General features: G+C 32.4%; 1 protein-coding gene and 2 long non-coding RNA genes across 4 annotated transcripts; 1 reads left to right on the top strand and 2 right to left on the bottom strand.

The window, feature by feature from the left end:
* Nucleotides 1-676: 676 nt before the first annotated feature.
* LOC105206301 (ralA-binding protein 1-A-like) lies at nt 677-1,940 on the bottom strand. 2 transcript variants are annotated; one of them, XM_026138977.2, is made up of 3 exons: nt 1,357-1,940; nt 1,160-1,260; nt 677-1,095 (listed from the first exon to the last, which is right to left on the bottom strand). In XM_026138977.2, the coding sequence occupies exons 2-3, from the start codon at nt 1,186-1,188 to the stop codon at nt 780-782; spliced, it is 345 nt and encodes a 114-aa protein (XP_025994762.1). In that variant the 5' UTR covers nt 1,189-1,260; nt 1,357-1,940; the 3' UTR covers nt 677-779. The 2 variants fall into 2 exon arrangements, with proteins under 2 accessions (XP_025994762.1, XP_025994763.1); XM_026138978.2 differs by having other exon boundaries at nt 1,382-1,399.
* Nucleotides 1,941-2,003: 63 nt separating this feature from the next.
* Nucleotides 2,004-16,099, bottom strand: LOC105202644. The gene is made up of 8 exons (XR_005575858.1): nt 15,782-16,099; nt 14,450-14,742; nt 13,963-14,071; nt 3,451-3,655; nt 3,194-3,373; nt 2,985-3,064; nt 2,599-2,778; nt 2,004-2,213 (listed from the first exon to the last, which is right to left on the bottom strand). It is a non-coding gene; the product is annotated as an uncharacterized LOC105202644 (long non-coding RNA).
* A 6-nt stretch (nt 16,100-16,105) lies between these two features.
* Nucleotides 16,106-18,828, top strand: LOC120358967. The gene is made up of 2 exons (XR_005575859.1): nt 16,106-18,692; nt 18,796-18,828. It is a non-coding gene; the product is annotated as an uncharacterized LOC120358967 (long non-coding RNA).
* Nucleotides 18,829-19,044: the final 216 nt, after the last annotated feature.

Genomic DNA, 19,044 nt, shown 5'->3' with positions numbered 1-19,044 from the left:
CGGCGACTGCGTTGTCGCCGGCGCGAATCTTTTACTGTACGTACTTTTGTCTCAGAATTACGTGGCTCGCCTTAGCGGAGGCTCTGCGTTCGCGTTCTTGCCGCGCCGGTCAGAGCGCGCGTGATTGGCTGCCGCGCTTCGCGCGGGACCAGTCGTCGTGATCGGCGCGTGTAGCGTAATTATGGTCTGAGTTGAAATAATTCCCGCGTCCGGCTTATTAATTTCTTTTTGTCAAATCCTTATCTCTTTGTCTCTCTTTCTTACGTTAACCACTTTTTTTTTCTTATTTTATTGTATGCCTTCTCTATTATGCACTGCAATATGTGTGTTCTCTGTCTGTTATATCGGCCTGACTTTACTTAATTTCTCGCCTACCCGTTGCCTCCCGTAAGAGAGCCGCTTCGTCCCTGTCTCCGCTACCCCGCCCCTCTACCAGTTAGAGGAGCTAGCTGGCCGCGTGCGAGCGACGATTTCGCGTTTCGGCATGACGCCGCATTCTCGCGTGTTGTCAATCCGTGTTTAGAGTGGAAAAGTGAACCCGGAGACGCGACCGGTATCATCGCGTCTGGCGCCCAATCTCGCGATTTGGTGCGAGCGTTTGGTGTTTCTCGGTTCGCTCGTCGCTCCCGCGCGTGTTTCGCGAGTCATTCCGTTGTTTGATCGCGTATTTCGCCGTTGCTCTCCGGCGTCAGGAAAAATACGTGACAACGTATGTGTGTATATGTATGTATATTAAGAGCAGTACGCTTTTCTTTAAATACTTTCTAGTTTTTCACGTTTTACACCGCTAGAACACGCACTTGGTAGTTTTCGAAATCCACCTTCTCTAAGTTGCCCTCGTCCATTTTCATTTTGAGTTCTCTCTCTTTGGAACTGACGCCGCTCTTTCTATATATACCCTCGGTATAGAGACCATGCATCTCGATAATTGTGATCAATCGATCTACTACGAGTGATACTGTGCCATCACCGCAGTCCAACTTGTATAAAGGTATACCAAATACTTTGCGTGAATTTGTTTGTCGCACTATATCGACACCTTTACATAGCACTTTTTGTGGCATGTCAAAGTTTTTATTCCGGTTGTACTTTTGTCTAAAAAAAAAGATATCCAAATATTATCTCAAAATAATTTATTTAAATAAAATAAAATAAATACCTGCTGTCTGTCATATCTTGTTTTAGCATACTTTAGCCATGCGGATACGTAGTTTTGCATCTGTTTGTCCGTTAAATTCGGAAAATGTTTTCGAGTAGCATCTACGCGTAAATGCAAAGAAAAATTATTAACTTTATTTAATTATTTTTAATTACAATTTCGAGCTAAATAATTTATATATTTTTGAGAAGTCTTACATTTTATTATCTCCATTATAATTACCATGTTTACTGCAAAGTTCCCTTTTTGCCTTTTTCATGACAACATTTCATCCCTAATTTGTTTGTGAAAATTTTTTCCAATGAATTTTTTATTTCGTTTTGGGGTGAATCCCCTCCTAGTAAATAAAAATACGTTTGAAAAATACAACAAAATACAACAAAAATGCAAATCATAATTGTTATGTATGTGTGTACATCAGTTTAATGCGTGCGCTCAAGAACTACACTTCTAGTAGCGCGCACGCCTAAAGCTCCGCGAATAGGCTCGCGACACGCGTGCGACGATCGCAAATCGAGCAGGATTAGGGAGATGTCGCGAGGAGCGTGCGCGACAGGGAGAAGACGGAAGTCGACATTGATTCGAGATCCTTCGTACACACACACACACACACACACACACACACACTCGCTGTAACGGTTGTCGGACATTTTCTAAATATAGTGCTGTTTAATTATTCTACGCCTCCTGAGTTTTCTTTATGGCGATTTCCTTAAATACACAACAACAATATTAATATATTTCTAACAATCATAATTTGTAACAAGACCATTTAAGTATAATACATATATAATTACAGAAACGTCAGAAATACGGTCAAAGCTGGATCTGTACTAACCAGCTGTTTTCTTTTGTTTGTATTAATCCTCAATGAAGTATTATACCCTTGCAATTTTTTAAATTTTTTATACGGTTTTGTTGGAATAGACAAGTTATTACAATTTGGGTCAGACTGGTGCGTTTTCTTTCTTTTGTTCCAAAAATGTCTTCTGTTCTTCCAATAACTTCCTAATCACTATTGTATTTTCCAAAATCTTGATGATATTCTGACTGTCTGAATTATATTATTATTCAATAAATAATAATTAAATCTTGACGTTTTGTATATAATACAATTAAAGACAAGATAGGCTTATATATGATCAGAATCTTGGCATTAAAATAATATTCATCATTTTCTTTCGTACTGTGTGTTGTCGTTACTTGCAGTTTGAAGCACACATCTCATAGTATTGATGATAAAATTGAGTGGTCAATTTTATTTATTATTAATGTTAACATAGCATCTTTTAAATTTCTCCCACTTTGGAAAATCACAAAGAATATTATTTCAGCGGCAAGATCCTGATTGTATATAGACCTATTTTGTTCTTAATTGTATTATATATTATTATATACAAATATTTAAATAACAAAATAGTAATAAATATTAAAAATACCTGATGGTAAATCTTCAAATAAAATGTTGCGTACGAAATTTGGTGTAAACATGATTTCCTGCGATGCATTCCCAATCCTATGATAGGATTCAAGATCCTCATTCTTGTTTTTTAAACAATCCAAATTGTTAGTTTTAATCTCGTTCGGACTTCGATTTTCTTTATCGTTATCGTGAAGATCTACATAAGTAATAAATTAATAACTACAGATATTAATACACTCATGTATCTAAATAATAGAATTATATAAGATAGATCAAAGACGAGCCGTTTATACTTTATTCTTAAATATTTTTAATTAAATACATTTATTTTATTCTTAACGTACGTCTTTGACCTTTTATATAATTCTATTTATAACTACACATACATTATGATATACTAACCATTATCATTTATTGTCTTGTCACTTGGAGCAATGTTTGTATCATCCTTTGGAAATACATTCCACGATCTATTGCGGAATCTAAAAAATAAAGTAAGTTATAATAAAATAAGTTATAATCTTAGTAATGTCGACCCAATTATTCGAAGCTGTAGATCATGAATAGCTTGGGTTTCCACGTGCCATTAAAATCGAGCTTTACTAACATACCACATAGTGTTGGAAGTTTTGGAGGAGGTGGCTTTTAGAATTGTCACTAAGCTTAGTGGTCATATAATCATTTAGGTTTTTTTCTTTTTGGTTTCCTTCTTTTATGAACTTCTGGAACGGATATATCAGTATCGGTTTGAGTTTTTTTAATTGCAAATTCCAAAGCAGACTTGTATGTATCTGTAAATTAAAATTATTCTATAACATAAGAAATATCTTTCTGAACTAAAAATAATATTAAAGACAATAAATATTACCAGTTTGAAGTAATATAGTTTTAATTTTATATATTTTCCAAAAACTTTTTGGGGCTGCACATTTTTTTATAGCTTTCTGAGGATTTTTGTCAGGCTATTTGCACGTTATTTCATTGTTGATAACTGAGATCCATATTGTTGGTATTACCTCGATAGCAGCTGATTCTTCCAAATTATCGAAAAATTCGACCACAGACCAAAGAACCTGAAACATAATACATTTTATTTGTAATTACGATGAGTAAAAAAATACAAGATCCCAAGGAACACACAAAAGTTAGGAGAATATCAAAATGACTTTATTTTGATTCTTAACATCAATAAAGTCAAATTTTCTAACCAAAATCATCATTTTCATTTTATATTAACTTTAATGTATTCCTTGTGTTAGTGTAGAACGTGAAAGTACTCTTACTTTACTAAGTATTTTATTATTGTGTATGGATTAATGGGATAATTAGAAAGGCATCTTGGTGCGGAAATTGTAAACATCTTGCTTCATTAATATTGATAGTATATGTAGCGTCAGAAATATTTCGCATCAGTTGTACATGAAATAGCTTTGAAGAGCAAGGTGAATTAAAAAACGTTGTTGATTCTGTGAACTTTTTTGCACTTACAAAAATTTCGAGTGTGTTTCTATTTTGGCAAATACTTTTTATGCATAATACAGACTTGTCCCTTATCATGACACAATTATCTTTATTTCCTATGGTAACTTCATATTTCCTAGTATCTACTTTCTTATAGTGTATGAAATGTCCTCTATCCGTAACTTGTGTTTTAAATTCTTGATATAAAATCGGATAAAGCTTTTCGTCTTGTTTCTTTATTTCATCTTCTTCTTTCTATTACAAATTTGTTGTAGGGGATGTTTTGTCGTTTGAATATTTTTTTTAATTTCATACAAATAATTTTCATATTTGAAGCAGCTGAATGTATTGAGGGGGCCATGCAGCAAGTGGTCTGCAGGTAAATGGATAAGGCCATGCACATTATGATTGACATGCTCTTCACCATAAAGTACAGAATATTTTTCAATAAAATAGTGAAGGAGTTGTAATGCATAATCATTGTATACAGAGTACAATGCAGGGCTACATAAAATGCGAATAGCAAATGATAAAGTCATGAAATGTGTGTACATATTCTTGTTTCCCATATTTTGTAAAACAATCGGTCCAATATACAATAAAAATTGTCTAAGTTCAGTGGCTTTAAAATATTCGATGTCATCCAAGCTTTTTGGCAAGCGGGCAAAGTCTTTAGGTACATAATTCTTTGAAAACAATATCTGATCATTAATGACTTTCCTCTCATAGGCAGTCAAGCAAACGTTCTTTTTTCCTCGTATCCAAAACATTATCATTCGTTTCATCACACCGAGAAATACTAAATGCATGCCATCAAGGGGTACTTGCAAAACCAATCCGATGTTAATGTTTTCGAAAGGACTTGTACCTTTATGAAATTCGTCGTCTATTTTGGTTTTGAAAGTTTCATCTGTCCTTAATTCAGCATTAGTTTCTAGCAAAGCTACCCTGTTATTAATAAAGCTACTTTCTTGAGTGCACTTAGTACAGCTGTAAAATCCTGTATGACCTTTCGTACATAAAACAAACGATTTCGCAGGAGCATCGCAAAGTAGTTTACTGGCCTTTAGTTTTACAACTTTATTGTATATGTTAAACCCATTGTCTTGTAAATTTTTAAACTCTGTAATAAAATTATTTAAATATTGATTCACATCAGGTGGTTTTTTGTACCCATGATAAATTCCAACTGCGAAAGGCTTTGATGCATTTTTACTCACTGAGTTTACATCTACAGATATAAGTATTGGCCAAAATTGACTTTTCGAACTGTGCGAAATTGGTAATCCGTCAATGTTTATATTAATAGGTAACACTACTTTGATTTATAAAATTTTGATTTATAAAATTTTGCGTGTAAATATTATTGATAATAAATTTACGTAATGTAGTCTCTATGCCAATGTGACAATATGATCCGGGAGGGACACTTATAATTTTATACGGGCATGAATTTGGCGTTTTTAAAAGAGTACGCGAGTCTACAGGAAACTTTGGATATGGTACTCGTAAAATTTGCAACAAGTCGTTAATAGCTTGTTGACTTAAGGACGTTCTCTCAAAAATCACTTTTCTTAGAATGTCCTTGAAATTTACACCATACGTCAATTTGAAGGTCCTCTATACGTGGCCGAAAGCGCAACATTCGTTGCGGGGTTAAATTTTGAGATATTCGACCTCAAAGTTTCAATATTTAACATAGGATCCATATGAGTGGTCTCTACAAAACGGACATTTTGTTTGATTGCGGAAAAAGTTTTCTTAGGATGTTTTTTAAAAACTAATATATGATGCATTAATATATAAGAAATATTATACAACTTCGAACATTATGGCATGCGGTACTCGTTTTCGAAAAATAACTGTGTAAAGTACGCCGTCGAGGCGTTTTTTCGGCCGGCTCCGCGTGACGAACAAGAGAAGCATGCGCGACTTGGCAATGTCGCATCTGACGAGAAGTTGACAAGAAGCTTGAACGCCGAAATCGTATGACTCGCAAGATGTAAAATGATTTCTTATTTTTATATGCAAAATATTACATATACATATTATAATAATACTTTTTTTATTTTTTTCACAAATCTACCGTTTTTTAGTCTGCTCGACATCGTGTATTCTTGTAAAAAATAACCTCTCTGTATTGAACCCAAACAGTTGATCGCGTATTTTACGGAAGTTAGGAGCAGAAGCGTATCGTTGCCAGATTGCTCAAAGCGACGCAGTAATACGATTTTTATACTTCTGCGCAAGATAGGAGGAGCTAAACTACGCAGTGACTCTCGAATAGTTTTCTTCAAGAGGAAGTTTTAATACGTGGGCAAGAGCTCTGTTTGAATGAGCACGACTGCGACGAGAGAACGTCCTTAATAAGTGTCTGTATTTGAGAAACCATTGTTTCATAGAAGCAAGTACAAAATCCTCAGTAGAAACTTCTTCAGATTCTCTAAATGTGTATGAACAATTAAAGTCATCCACCTTTTCTGTATACACTGTGTTCACATTATGTTCTACAATAACTGGAACTACTAATGAAGACTGATTTTCTGTCTGTACAAATTGGTTATTGCTTTGTTTTTGCACAGGTTTCAGTGTAATTGTCTGTTTTTTATGTATAGATATTTTATGTATAATAAATATTCATTATCTTCTAAAACTTGGATTAGTTCTTTTCTAACAATTCGACGCATGTATCTTTTGGTCATAAACTTTTTTATTTTGCCCATTTTATATTGTGTCAATGTATATTTATTTATTAAGGTAGGGAAATCAGGGATTTTTGATGGAAATCGGAGTTGTGATTAAAGGATGGGAATGACCTACAAAAAATAACATGTTACCGTAACCGTAACCTTTTTGTAAAAAGCAATTCATTAGAGTTATTCGTTACTGATTTAAAAAAGTAACGCATTACCATTACTTTTTGGTAGTGCTAAAGTTGTTAAATTTTAAACTTACATACCCACATAGAACTAAAACCTCCAATAGACGTCTAATGGACGTCTGCCGTGGAAGTTTGGACCTTCCAGTAGACGTCCAATGGACGGCCACAAGGCATCCACAGTTCCGCATTGCGCACGTCTATTGGACGTCCATTAGACGTTAACAACGGATGTCCATTAGGCGTTACGTGGATCATTAATAAAGGGTTCATAGAGCCTTAGTGGATGACAAACCGATGTCACGTGGATCATTAGTAGAGGCTTTATGGAGTCTCAGCAGACGTTACTTAGATTATTAATGGACGTGTACCGTGGAGGTTCGGATCTTCAGTGGACATCTAATGGACGGTAAAAAAAATTTTTTTAAAACAAATTTTATTATTTTTATAGCTTAATCTGTATTCACTGTTTCACATATAACATTTTAATTCACTAATTACAATTACGTATTATTTTATAAATTTTTGAAACGTATCGGCGCCGGCAGGATTCGAACCTAAGATCTTCGGAACGATAACCTAGTATCTTAACACTGAGCTAAACGTACACTTATCAGATTGTTAATAAAAAGTTATATTTGAAGTAAAGCTGATTTGAACAAGAAGAAACTGGCGTCTTGGGTATCGCGCAAACACTCTTATTAACCTTTTGTTTATTTAGCCTTAGATATTTTTAATATAAATTATATAAATAATTAAAACCTGTTTCTGCCCATGGCCAAATCAGTCAAAAAACAACAATTAGAAATAGTATCAAAGCATGAAAAAACATTAATGACGTAAAAAGCCCGTTGCCAAAGTTAATTTTGCAATTAATTGTTATAAACAAATTGTCAAAACTGACTGTAGAGGAGAACTGATTGCGCCAATCGATTCACCGAGAAAAATTACTAAAAAAATATATATGACGCTTTTTTAATTGTCATAGTTGTTATAATTGTTATAAATAATTAGTTGCATAATTGTTTTGATAAAGAGATAATAATCAAATTCCGTAAAGAGAGCGCATGATGTACGTAATATAACATTTTATCCTTGTTTAACTTCTGGTGATCAACAAGGATAACGTCATGCGCATTATACGCTTTACGGAATCTATCTGACTTCTATGATAAAAGTAAAATCTCATGAAGCTATAGAAATTTTATGGACTTCTAATGGACGTCCATCTGACTTCCATGATGGAAGTAAAATCCTATGAAGCTATAGAGGTTCAATGGACTTCTAATGGACGTCCATCTGACTTCTATGATGGAAATAAAATCCCATGGAGCTATGGACGTTGGATGGATGTCTAATGGAGATCTATCTGACTTCCATGATAGAAGTAAAATCCCATGGAGCTATGGAGGTTGGATGGATGTCTAATGGAGATCTATTTGACTTCCATGATGGAAGTAAAGTTCCATGGAGCTATGGAGGTTTCATGGATTTCTAATGGACGTCCATCTAACTTCCATGATGGAAGTAAAATCCCATGGGGCTATGGAGGTTTCATGGACTTCTAATGGACGTCCATCTGACTTCCACCATGGAGATAGACGTCCTATGGAGCTATGGAAGGGCGATGGACATCCATTGGAGGTCAATTTCTATGTGGGTAATTTAATCCTTAACTCCTGTTAAAAATTACAGACAGAAACTGACAGAAACAGATGACAAGATTTCTATCTGTTTCTAACTGCAAACTATCTGTTATATCTGCAAATATAACATGCGGATAGAAAATCCGCATTTACAGAAATAGATCCTATCCGTTCCCGTCCGCATCTTGTCTGTAATCACATTTCATCAGTATTTCTATTATGCAATTGCGTACAGAAGTTCTGTTTCTGTCTTCATCCTGTACGTACCCAGATTAAATAATCATTTTCTTATAAAAATGAATGAAGAAAATATATATAAGTTTTTCTTCCTCATTTTTAGATTTTTTTCTTTCAAATATGTCGTATTTTTTCATATTTCATACACAACATTTAGTATTATACTTTCTTACAATATCTCATAAAATTTATCTCACAATCCTCGAATTTTTTTATTCGTTTATAAAAAAAACTGTAATTTTTTTTATCTAATTGTAATTTTATTACAAAATTTGCAGATTTAAAATCTTATAAAATTACGATAAATTATAGATAAAAATTAAAAAATAATTTGAAAAATAAGTATAAAAAAAAAACAATTTTATACCGTGTTTTCTGTTTTTCTCATTTTAATTTTCCAAATTATATCTTTTTAAATCTTCATCTATAACTTACCGTAATTTTATGGAATTTTTAAGATTTGCAAATCTTAAGAACCGTGAAATCACAGAACTGGATAAAAAAATCTAATCTTTCTTTGTAAGCAAAAATAAAAATGTGAGGAAATAAATTGTATAAGACATAAAAATGCTGTGTATGAAAAAACACGATTTAAGTATATTATGTAAAAAGAGAAAATCTAAAAAAATAGAGGAAAAATTGTAGAAAAATTAATTTTTTCTTAATTTTTTTTAAGTAACAATTATTTTATAAGGAAATAAAAAATCTGAAAAAATTTAAAATATATTGTATATGAGACTATCTGAGAATGTATTAAATATGTGTATAATAAAATATAAAAAAATATTATACAAAGAGAAAATCTAACTTATGAGAAGAAAAACTATTAGTGAAACTATATTTTTATTGCATTTTATGAGTGAGAAAATGATCATTGTATGATTAAATATAACATGTTATCTTCGATTTTAATATTTTGATTTTTTTCTGATATTTTCTGATTTTTATTTGCATTCATTAATTTAAAATTGTCAATGAAGTCACGCGATTTTAGCCAACAAATCGCAGCAAAGAGCTTCTGCGCATGCATTTCGATGGTACATGGTTCTTCGTGCCGTAACGGTTATCCTGACTCGCCATCGTAACAGTGCAGTGTAGTTGAGTCAATTGAGTGTAGTGGTCATGGTCAGTGGTAATGGTGTAATACTTTGCAAGTGCCATGTTCTTATATGTAATATTTTTACATTGAATTGGAGTATTTTGCATAATAGGATCTCCGTGGATAAAAAAAACCTCAGATAATTATTTAAAGTCTGAGTCTTGAATTTGCTTTTATGTGTAGTATATTTTTTACTTGATATAAATATAATTTACAAATATATTTTACATAACCTAACTTTTTTAATTTGCATTTCTATTTCAATAATTTTTAAACGCTTTCTTGTCAAAATAGTTTATAAGTACTAATTTTTTATTATTACGAAATTTTTACTTATTATTATGATTATTATTATTATTAATAAACTTTATTAAATTTTTGTAAGGGCAAATTTATTTTCTATAACGATTAAATGATAAAGTGTAGAATACTTGTAGAATTATCAAACTTAATTTTCATACTTTGTAAATGTTTTAATTTTTATATATTATTCTTTTCCTTGTTTCTAGGAAATTGTGGAATAATATTGCCAAACATTGGTAAATTAGAACTTCTGGTTCAACGGCTACTACCAAGGTCGTAGAGTATAAAGATAAATAATTAAAAGTATTTATATTTTCTATAATATTACAAGAGCAATTGTAATAAAACCGATAAAACAATTTCAATTTGTTAATTTTTTTAAAATTTTATATTGACTTATTATTCATATGATTCAAGTATGAAGATAGAATTTAATTTCGTAGTACAGTGTATTTGCAACGTTGACTATAACGAAATGATATTTGTAGAATACTTGTAAAATTATCAAACTCGGTTTTCATATTTTGTAAATGTTTTAATTTTTATATATTATTCTTTTCTTTGTTTCTAGAAAATTGTGGAATAATATTGCCAAACATTGGAAACAATACGAGACCAAGCATTTCATATTTTATTGTTGACAGACCTCGCATATTTTATTTTATAAGTTCTCTCAAAGAGATGTATGGATGGTTTGTTTTATGAACATATATAAAATATGTTAGATATTGCTAATTGAAAAAACTATTATTTAATTACATTAAAATTAAAATTGTAGAATATACAATCTCTAATTATTATAAGCTTAATTCTACAAAAATGTATGTATTTTTAACTTCAAATATCTTTGTAACTAAATTTTGAATTAGAATTTCATTAAAGTAAAATTCACTAGAAAATAATATCAAAGTATTAATTGTGTACATGTTAATTTTTTTTTAACCACGTTGCGATCCATCAGCCATTCACTGCAGTGCTTGAACAGTAAAAAAATTCTAGACCCTGTGAATGCAGTGGTCAATTGCAACGTGATAAAACAAGACCCTCCCATATATTAACAAATTTACAAAATACTATATGAATTTCCAATCACTGCGCATTTTTTTCAAGCACTTTTTATGCTTTTAATACTTTTAATGCTAATTTATTAAAGATTGTATATAATAATATTAATTTTTAATTGTAAATCAGAAAAAAATGAATAAAAATATTGATATGTAATGCATTAAAAGTATGTGAAAAAAATGGGCAATGATTAGAATTTTTGAGTGCCGTATGCATGCATGCGAGCAATATAAGTCTCATTTGGAAAACGCATTTGAGGCTCATATCGCTCGCACGCATGAGTACCGCACGTGTGCGATCAATATGAGTCTCATATGATGACGCATCTGTTGGATGCCGTGAGCTCACACCGTGCGGATAATCCGCACGGCATCCACGCTCCGTGAACTCACTATGCGCGCATTTTGTTATCTGGGTAATGACATTTTACCTGTATAGAAATATTCGTTCGAAAGCTTTCTGTCCAATCAAGACTCTAATGCGTAATCAACGCGCTATTTATTGAATAAATAGAAATACGATGAAAGTAACGGCTGAATTCGTTACCGTTACTGTAAAAATGTAATGTAATGTAAAAATGTCATTATAAACCAAAAAAGTAATGATTATTGCCGTAAAAAAGTAACGAAAATAGTAATGGGTAATAGTAACGCGTTACTTCCCAACTTTATTATATTGTAATAAACAAATAAAGTGTCTTACATCAATCATATGTACATCTAAAGGTGAGCAGTATTTGAAATACGTTTTTAAACACATTTTGTATTCAAATATATTTTTGGAAAGTATTTTGTATTTCAATCAGTGTTGGGTAAAAACCTGTTTTTTTTTTAAGAAAAACCAAAAAATCAAGTTTTTGGTTTAAACCATGCCAACCCTGATTTAAATACAATTTTTAACATACGAGGTGTGATCAAAAAGTAAGGTGACTTTTCATTTTTATAAAAAAATATTCATTTATTCATCCAAAATTATGTTATCCCCTTCAAAATAATCCCCCTCTGATACAATGCATTTGTGCCAGCGCTTTTTCCAGTCGTCAAAACATTTCTGAAATGCACTTTTGGGTATTGCCTTGAGCTCCTCCAGCGATGCAGCCTTAATCTCCTCAATCGTCGCAAATCTTCGTCCTTTCATAGGCCTTTTCAATTTTGGGAAGAGGAAAAAGTCGCAGGGGTCCAAGTCTGGTGAATACGGTGGCTGAAGCATGATGATAGTATTGCTTTTGGCCAAAGAAGTACTCACTAGTAACGACGTGTGCGCAGGTGCATTATCATGGTGCAGAATCCATGAATTTTCTTTCCACACTTCCGGACGTTTTTTTCTTATTGATTCACGCAAACGCCGCATAACCTCAAGGTAATACGCCTTGTTTACCGTACGATCTTTATGGTAGGAATTCTTGATGCACAACGCCATGGTAATCAAAGAAAACTGTGAGCAAAACCTTCACATTCGAACGAATTTGGCGTGCCTTTTTCGGTCTTGGCTCTCCTGGGCTCTTCCACTGGGATGATTGGGCTTTGGTTTCGACGTCATAACCATATACCCATGTTTCATCACCAGTTATAACCCTTTTGAGCAGATCAGGATCATCATTGACGTCGTTCAACATGTCTTGGGCGATGTTCATGCGACGCTGCTTCTGATCAAAATTAAGCAGTTTTGGAACGAATTTCGCTGACACACGTGTCATACCCCTCAAAACATCCGTTAAAATTGATTGGCATGAGCCAAACGATATGTTAAGCTCATCAGCTATTTCTCTAATCGTGATTTGACGATTTTTCAACACAATTTCTTTCACTTCTTGAACATTTTCGTCGGTTTTTGACGTGGTGGGGCGTCCAGAGCGAGGTTCATCGTTAACATTTTCTCAGCCCTCTTGGAATAACTTATACCATTTATAAACATTTTTTTTGCTCAAAGTTGACTCACCGTAGGCCACTGTCAACATTTCAAGAGTTTTTGAACACTTAATACCATTTTTTACACAAAAATTAATACAAACTCTCTGCTCCATTATTTTCAACAGCAAAAAATCGCCGAGCACGCATACACGAGTCTAACCTTTATGCCTCTCACATAAAAACAACACATGCTATATAGTCAAAACTGTGAACATATGATCGTGACGAGTGTACCAACACAAAAAAAAAAAATTTTGAAATTAGAGTGTACAGAGCGCGCGAAATTCAAAAAGTCACCTTACTTTTTGATCACACCTTGTATTTTGGCTCACACTTGGCTAGATCTTAGTGCTAATATTTATTATGTCATTTTATATACCTTATAAAGTTCACGAAATTGCGCGCCTAATTAATTTTCGGTCTTAAAACACAATGATGAGATAAACAAAAATTAGTAATATCACGTTATTAAATTGAAAATCAACTTAATAGTAAATGATGCTAACAAGCATCTAAAAATATGTATAACCCTTTCTCCCTTAATAAAAACTGTAAAAAATTTGTTGTTTATCTTATTTGTCTTGTTCATCCTATAATTATGTTTCAAAACCAAAAATTTAATTCGGCGCGTAGTTTCGTGAATTTAAAAAGATATATAAAATCATAATAAATATTATAGATTAAGATCTAATTATAACCGATGTAAAGCATTTTATTTATTGTATTTCTCACATATCAGTCAATGTTTTCTATTTAATTTAATTTATATTGTAGTACTTACATTTCGTTGCAATAACGCTTGGATTTGATCATTTATAGCAAAAACAGTCTCCATAATTTAAAACAATCTATGAATTGTATAGTCACTTTATCCAAAACATTCACAAACTCTGTCAAAAAGAAAAAAATAAACAATATTATATAAGTTATTTAGAGTAGTGCCTCTTATACATTTATTTTATCAATAATATTGAAGGTATTAATTAAAAGATTTTAAAGATAAAGTTTAAGTTTAAATCTTAATTTTTTAAAATTTTAAGATTTTAAAGTTATTCTACGAGTTTTTCCCAAGCCTGGTTATGAAATAACTCCTCCAGTAGAAATCGGAAGAAGGTAATAAATATATTTACAATTAATATTATTTTATTTTACAATTTATATAAAATGAGACATTTATCAATTTGAAAAATTGTTCAGCTTGGGATAAATAGATAAAAAGATATACGTATGAATATAAATATATCTATAAATATGTATGAATATCTTACCTTAAGTGCCTTTTTAGCTATTAATTTTAAAATGTTTCCCTAACGAAGTCTACTATTATTTCCTTTAATTCGTAAATAAATTGCTAATGTTAACAATTTGTGTCTATTTTTATAAGCATCCCTTTGATTATTTAAACAGTACTCAATCAAGATTATATAATTTATATACTGTTAATCTAACTTGAAGTGGTAATATATCGACTTTGAATTCATTCAATATTTGGAGCAATTTAATAAGATCACACTCTTCTTTAATTTTTATGATATCATCTTCGATGAAATCGAAATAAGTTCTGTAACAATTATTTCCATGATTCAGATTAAATTATTATATACAATTATTATGTCAATAAGTTACTTACTTAGCTAAGCTAGCCTCTCTCTCTCTTTTTCTAAGTTAATTATAATTAATATCATAAACCAAACATCAATGATGGAAAATAATAATAATCAATAATCACAAGCGTTGGACATGTCGGTATAAAACGTTGATTTTTATCAAAATAATGATTGTTTAATAGTTTGTTCAATATTAATCAAATCACATTATAAAATCAAAAACTGTTTGAAAGCAAGAAAATTTCTGTCACTCGTATAAAATGTTAAAAGATTTTCCATATACGACAAGACTCGTTATCATTTTGCCCTTCCTTCCAGGAGTTGAGAAGACTGTCCCTCCTGCGAGTTCAATAGAATAGTAACGCGGTTAAAGGTGTAACTCGAGAACCGCCAGCTTACAGAGCTATGTCGTACAGTTCTGTGACAATATTTTCAATATCTATGACAATTCTCATTACAAATTTTCTCATGGACATCGGTAGCGACCGTAAGTATTGTCATAGAACTGTACGACATAATTCTCTCCTTTATCTCCGATAACTGATGAACTAACCATAGTCATGGAACATATGGGAAATCTTTTGACATCTTATATGAGTGACAGATCATCTTGTTTTCAAACAAAAAATACACAATATTTGAGAGAGAGAGAGAGAGAGAGAGAGAGAGAGAGAGAGAGAGAGAGAGAGAGCGGAAAGAGAGGAGAGAGAGGAAAGAGCAGTGAGAGAGGAGAGAGAATACGGGGAGAAAGATGTGATTCAGTCTATCTTAGAGAGCGGAGAGAGCGAAGAGAAAGGAGAGGGTGGGAGGGAGGGAAAGAGAGAGGGAGAGGGGAAGGGGGAGAGAGAGAGAATACGGAGAGAAAGATGTGATTTAGTTAATCTTAGAGAGCAGAGAGCGGAGAGAGAGGAGAGAGACAGAGACAGAGAGAGAGAGAGAGAGAGAATACGGAGAGAAAGATGTGATTCAGTCAATCTTCAGACGAATACTAACCTTAAGGCCACAAGGCTCCAAAACTCGTAAAAAAATTCGTATGTCTCGAAGTATATGTCTCCAAGCTCCAACTTCCTTCCCTGGCAATCACTCGATTATTATCTCGAAGTCCGAGCTCCGGCTTCTCTGGCAGCCACTCACTTCTCCTTCCGGAATTGCGTGCACGCACAAAATAAAGAAAGTGCAAAAGAAGAATCAGAAACGGAAAAACCGGGCCACGTCCACTCGCCGTCAGAAGCAGAGAAAAAAAAGATTCAGAAAACAAAACGCGAAAGCCCGCATCTGTGTCGTTAGCCGCGAGACCTCCGCTGGCCGGTAGAGCACTCCTTCAGCGCCTTCACACCGTATCCCATGGAGTGCGTTCAGAATAAACGTCCATTGCAGGTGCGCACAGATGTTTTATCTTTGTTGTTTACCAAATGTTAAACAAGGATAAAATGATGCCTGGGTGCACTTAGACGTTCATTCTGAACGCAGCCATGCAGACTCGCTACAAAGCGCGTTTATTTAAACAATATCATTTTTCTATATATAATTCTCTCATGCAAAAGATGATGCTGCATGCACTTATAGAGTGCGGTGAAAGTCTTGCTACAAATGATTTGGAAGCATATGATTAACCAATCAGAGTAAAGAATTTTACAAATTGACCAATCAATGCTTCAAAGCATTATTTGCAGCATTATCGTAACCGTATCCTTAAACGCATGCAGATGATGCACATTAACGCGGGGTTGTAAGATGTTTCAAAATTAATGTTTCAAACGAAACCTTTACATTACGTCGCAAATTAACGTTTCAGAAATGTCGCATTTGCTACGTTGGCGTTTTTGAATGTGTAAAAGTTAACGTTTCAAAGGAAACATTGAAGAAACGTAGCAAACTGAATGTTTCAGAAATATTGTACGTGTAACGTTGAGGCAATGTTTTTAAAGTTATAAAAAAAAAATATAAAAAAATTTTATATAAAACATTACTGTCATGTCACAAAATGTTTCTTTTGTAACGTTCCAAAGGGTCACATTTAAGGTGAAAATGTAATGTTTTTGACACGTTCCATGGACTAACACAAATAGAACGTTACTTTTAAACGTATATAAAATTTGTTATTTAACCTATACATACAAAACGTTACAAATTTGCTAAATTAGAGCGAAAACGTAACGCTCCCTGAAGGTTTCATGTTTAGCGGGCTGTATGGTGCTGGAATAGCTGATTAGATGTAAGTGTCAAAAAACAAATATTACTTACGATTTTTTCTTCCTCAAACTTTAGACGCGTTTTTCTCGAAACAACTTTTTTTTGCGCGCCGCACACGATTCCGCTTCAACGACTTAACCAATTTCGATATTTGAGGGCTCAAATTAAAGCTTATTCAATTTAGGGGGCCTTCAGGAAGCGTTTAAAAAAAAATTATTTATTATTGTTTTTTTAACGTTAAGCAAAACAAAAAAAAACGGGAAAGAGGGTCTTCTTTTTCGTAATGGCCGTCATTTCTTTTTGAAAGGGTTTTTTAAAAATCGGAAAATCATAAGGCCCCCCAAATTTCATCTATTTTAAGAATATTTTTGGTTTTTTTGTTTCAGATCACTTGGCAGGGCTGTAGAGTGTGCAGCGCACATTGCTTATCGCCGCGCACGGCTTTATTCAGTGAGGGCTAGAGCCGCCATTTTGATTTTTTTTTTTTAGAAAAAATGTTATTTATATTTTCAAATATGTACTAATAAATGCAATAAAAAGTTTTTTCAAAAAACATTTACGTTCGCTCAAAAAAAAATCATGAAATTACGTTAATTTTCGGGTCTTTTGACTAGAACGTCCCCTTAACGTACTGATAACTAAAAAGTATAGACTTCGAGGTGTATATGTTTTATGAGAAAGTTCATATCATTCTTTTTTGCGAAATTACACTTTTTTGAAATTTGCCTATTTTTGGTTTGTAGAATATACACACGTGATGCTTTAATTTTGTTGTTGAATTACAATAATAATACTATATAATGCTAATTATGTAATATAACCTATTATAGAATTTCCGAAAGTGACAGAAAAAATGCGAAGTTTAGAAAAGACTGCAGAGCGAATTCAGAAAATATTATCCAAACAATTAAAGCAACTTAGTGTGTCACATGTCCATGAGCAAAACAAAACTGACGAATATACTAAGACTGTTACGAAAGTTTGTAGTGTAGCACCGCGTAAATATGTAATATTCAGGTATAGGAAGTAATAAGTTGCAGTAAGTAACGCTGTTATTCGTTACTTTTGTATAATTTGGTTATGTTACAATCTTCAATAATAGTAATAATAACATGTCACACAGACAAATTTTAAACGTAAGCAGTAAGCAAATTAGCCAATGACAGTCGGGAATATATAGCAGTAGCAAATCCAACGCGTTGATTTTCTTACTACATACGTTTTACTGTTTGAACTTTTCTGTTGGATCCTTTAAAATAGTCACTTTTGACAAACAGCTCATTATCATTATAAATTACTCATTAAAAAATACTTGTAACTTTATTCGTTATGTAACGAGTCAAAATAACGCGTTATTTTTGCATTTCTTTTGTTTTTACATGAGTGAACTAACCTTTTTCAATGAATAATGCATGACAATAAATTGCTTTTGTTAAAAGTGATTGTCTCTAAACATCTTAGCGTTATTATTACCATTATGAAAATTTATAACGTCATTACTAAATTGTTATAAAAAAATAAAAGTAATGATAAAGTAACGACTCCCTATCCCTCGTAATATTTCTAAAATATTTAATACTTTAAAAGTCATCAATTTAATAAAATCACTTTAATAAAGTATTTACAGAATAGCAATCCACTTGATGATAACAATACATCAACAGAATGCCCTGCGATGATAACTGGTACAAAGAGTTTAAGCGTATTAGAGGTAAAAATTATTACTTATTTGTTATTTCTGTGTTGTAATAAATCATTACATGGAAATGATCATTACTTAATAATCAGTATATCATTAGAAAATTTATTTTTAGGGCAATAGTGAGAACAAAAAAGTTGAAGAAAAATCATATGTATCACTCATTCAGGGTGCAACTGATGAATGTATGATATTACAGGTAAATATATTGTAGTGCGTACGTACATATAATATGTATTTTATTTCATTAGAATATGTTAGAGTATATGGGTTTAAGATAAAAGTGTAAGCGGGTATTCAGTACTACAAAAGGTTTATTAAGAGTAATACAAAAACGGATAGGATGCAAGAGCACACACAAGCA

This window comes from Solenopsis invicta, chromosome 11, assembly GCF_016802725.1.
Source record: "Solenopsis invicta isolate M01_SB chromosome 11, UNIL_Sinv_3.0, whole genome shotgun sequence".
Lineage (NCBI taxonomy): Eukaryota > Metazoa > Arthropoda > Insecta > Hymenoptera > Formicidae > Solenopsis > Solenopsis invicta.
The sequence above is the reverse complement of the archived record's forward strand: the minus strand, read 5'-3'. Positions and strand labels throughout refer to the sequence as shown.